The sequence below is a fragment of the Pteropus alecto genome, unplaced genomic scaffold, assembly GCF_000325575.1.
Source record: "Pteropus alecto unplaced genomic scaffold, ASM32557v1 scaffold98, whole genome shotgun sequence".
Lineage (NCBI taxonomy): Eukaryota > Metazoa > Chordata > Mammalia > Chiroptera > Pteropodidae > Pteropus > Pteropus alecto.
In genome coordinates this window covers 704,071-706,283 of record NW_006443570.1, presented here as the reverse complement: position 1 = coordinate 706,283, position 2,213 = coordinate 704,071, and the positions used below count along the sequence as shown (strand labels likewise).

General features: G+C 56.2%; 1 protein-coding gene across 1 annotated transcript in view; it reads right to left on the bottom strand.

Annotated features, from left to right (window-relative positions):
• The window catches only part of KCNH4 (potassium voltage-gated channel subfamily H member 4), a 16,198-nt gene that overhangs the window by 2,415 nt on the left and 11,570 nt on the right, over positions 1–2,213 (bottom strand). Inside the window, exons 11-14 of the mRNA XM_025041748.1 lie at positions 1,545–1,789; positions 881–919; positions 326–678; positions 1–50 (exon numbers count right to left, since the gene is read on the bottom strand). The exon at positions 1–50 is cut by the window's left edge and continues 120 nt beyond it. Coding sequence (XP_024897516.1) covers positions 1–50; positions 326–678; positions 881–919; positions 1,545–1,789 — 687 coding nt within the window. The remainder of the gene's footprint in view (positions 51–325; positions 679–880; positions 920–1,544; positions 1,790–2,213) is intronic.

The following is a 2,213-nucleotide window of genomic DNA, read 5'->3' as shown; positions in this document are numbered from 1 at the left end:
ATGTAGGGGCCTCGGCAGTGCTGCCAGAGTCCTCAATGCCATCCACTATCCTGGGACGGGGGCAGTGGTCATCAGCCCCATGGGGAGATGGTAAGGGCCAAGCAGAGCAGGCAGAGGGTGAACAGGGGCAGCAATGCCAAGGAGCTGGGGAGGAGCAACAGTAAAGGGGGGGAGGGTTGCAAGCTGTGGTGGATCAGGAAGGGCGGGGTGGGCAGATGAGGCAAAAACAGGGTGGAACACTGGTAAGAATGCTGGGGACAGAGCTCAGAGAAGGTTCTGGAAGCCAGCAGGGGTAAGGAGAAGGCAAGGGAGGCTGGTATCTCACCGGGGACTGAGGTCTGGAGGTCCAAAGGTTCCCAGTGGGGGAATGAGAAGCTGGGGGGGCTTCCAGGCAGCAAAGCCCCTGGGAGGGACATGAGGGGAGGGGCTGCGGCTCCGGCCAGCCAGGGCAGGGGACAGGGATGGGGACAAGGAAGAGGAGGAAACAAGGGCTGAGAATGGGGGCAGCTCCTCGCCCAAAAGGCTGACCAGGGAGCCCCGGGGCCGTGCTGGGCTAAGGTTGGGCAGCAAGAGAGGCCTGCGGGGCCTGGGACCACCTCCAGGCTCCACCCCAACCTCAGCCTCCGTGATGGATGGCAGGGTCTTGTCTGAGGAGGAACCGAGGCTTTCCGAGCGGGGCTGTGGGCAGAGGGGGCAGCTGACGTTACAGGACAGTGAACAACAGGCCCCTTCATTAAGCCATTAAGCAACAGTCTTCACTGGCGGATCCTGCGCCCCATCCCCTCTCCCTTCTCCTTGCAGCAGGGAGCTAAGGACAGGTGCCCCTCACTCCCAGGCTCTCCCCATGCAATCTCAACCCCATCAAGGAAAGGAGTGTTACCTGGGAGAGCCTAGGGGATCGGGAAAAGCGGCTGAGGCCCTGCAGGGACAGAGGGGGGTCAAGCTGACTCACACATCCCCACTGCCTTGGTGCAGCACCACCTAGTTCCACCCATGAGTGGTCAGGGGTTTGAATATACGGGGCCTTTTTTGTGGACTTGAGTCAGAGACTCCTCCAACTCCAGCTTAGAGAAATTCTGAGTGGAAAGTCAGTCTGAAAAACAGTAAAAGACACAGATCTGACCCAGTGCCTAAACCAAAATGGACTCAGGAAATATTTGGAAAGTAGAAGCCCCAGGAGATAGAACCCGTCCAGAGAGAGACTTGATGGAGGAGGAGCAAACGAGGGTGATTGTCTCCAAAGTGGGGGTCCTTTGGGGATTCTGGAGTGAGGCTGAGGGGTGGCCAACAGGAAATGGGTCAGTAGAGTTGGAAGTAGAGGTGATGAGAGATGGTTCATGGGGTTGGGTGATGGCCAATGGATGTGCATTAGTGGGATTGGAAGTTGTTAAGCATGGAAGGGGCAATGGACAGGGGTGCCTGGGGTTGAGAGAGGATGTTTTTAGGGTAGAAGGTGATGAATGAGACTCTCTCTGGGGCTGGGAGAGGTCTGCTTTGAAGGAGGGGATCTTGGAGGAGATGGTGGCCATAGGGGGTCTACATACATTGTTGTCAGAGCCCTGGCGCAGGTTGAAGGTGAGGTCTCGGGGCAGGCCAGCCCGGAAGGCAGCCCCATACTCAGGATAGAGCCTCAGGACCTCAGCCAGCCCTCGGCTGTTCAGCTGCTGCAGGCCACAGTAGGTTAGTGCTTTCACGTCAGCGCTGGTCTTCAGCACGCAGCTTGGGCTTGCCCCTGACCCAGGCTCCTGCCCTGGCTCAGGGATATCTGCCCCAATCAAGTCCCCCTTCCCTGTGGGTAAGAGATGGGGACAGTCAGCTGGGGCAGAAGGACCAAGAGGATACCATTGGGAGGTGGTCAATGGATTTGAGGGGTTATCAGTATATCTGAAGGATAGCTGAAGGTGGGTCAAACAATGGGATTGGTGGAAATAAAGGAGTCGGGAAAAGGTCGGTGGAGAATGACTGTTGAAGTTGGGAGACAGCCAATGGAGGATGTCAGCAAGGCTGGAGGAATGATCAGTGGAATTGAGTGATCAATAAAGAATGGCCAGAGGGATCAGTTAAACGGTAAAGGTCAATGAAGTTGAGGATCGATGAGGAAGAGTCAATTCAGTTGGGAGATAGTGCAATGGGAAAGGATCAATTAATTGATTTGGAGGACAGTCACTGAGGAAGGGTTGATGGGTTGAGGGATGGCCAATGGGATTACTGAA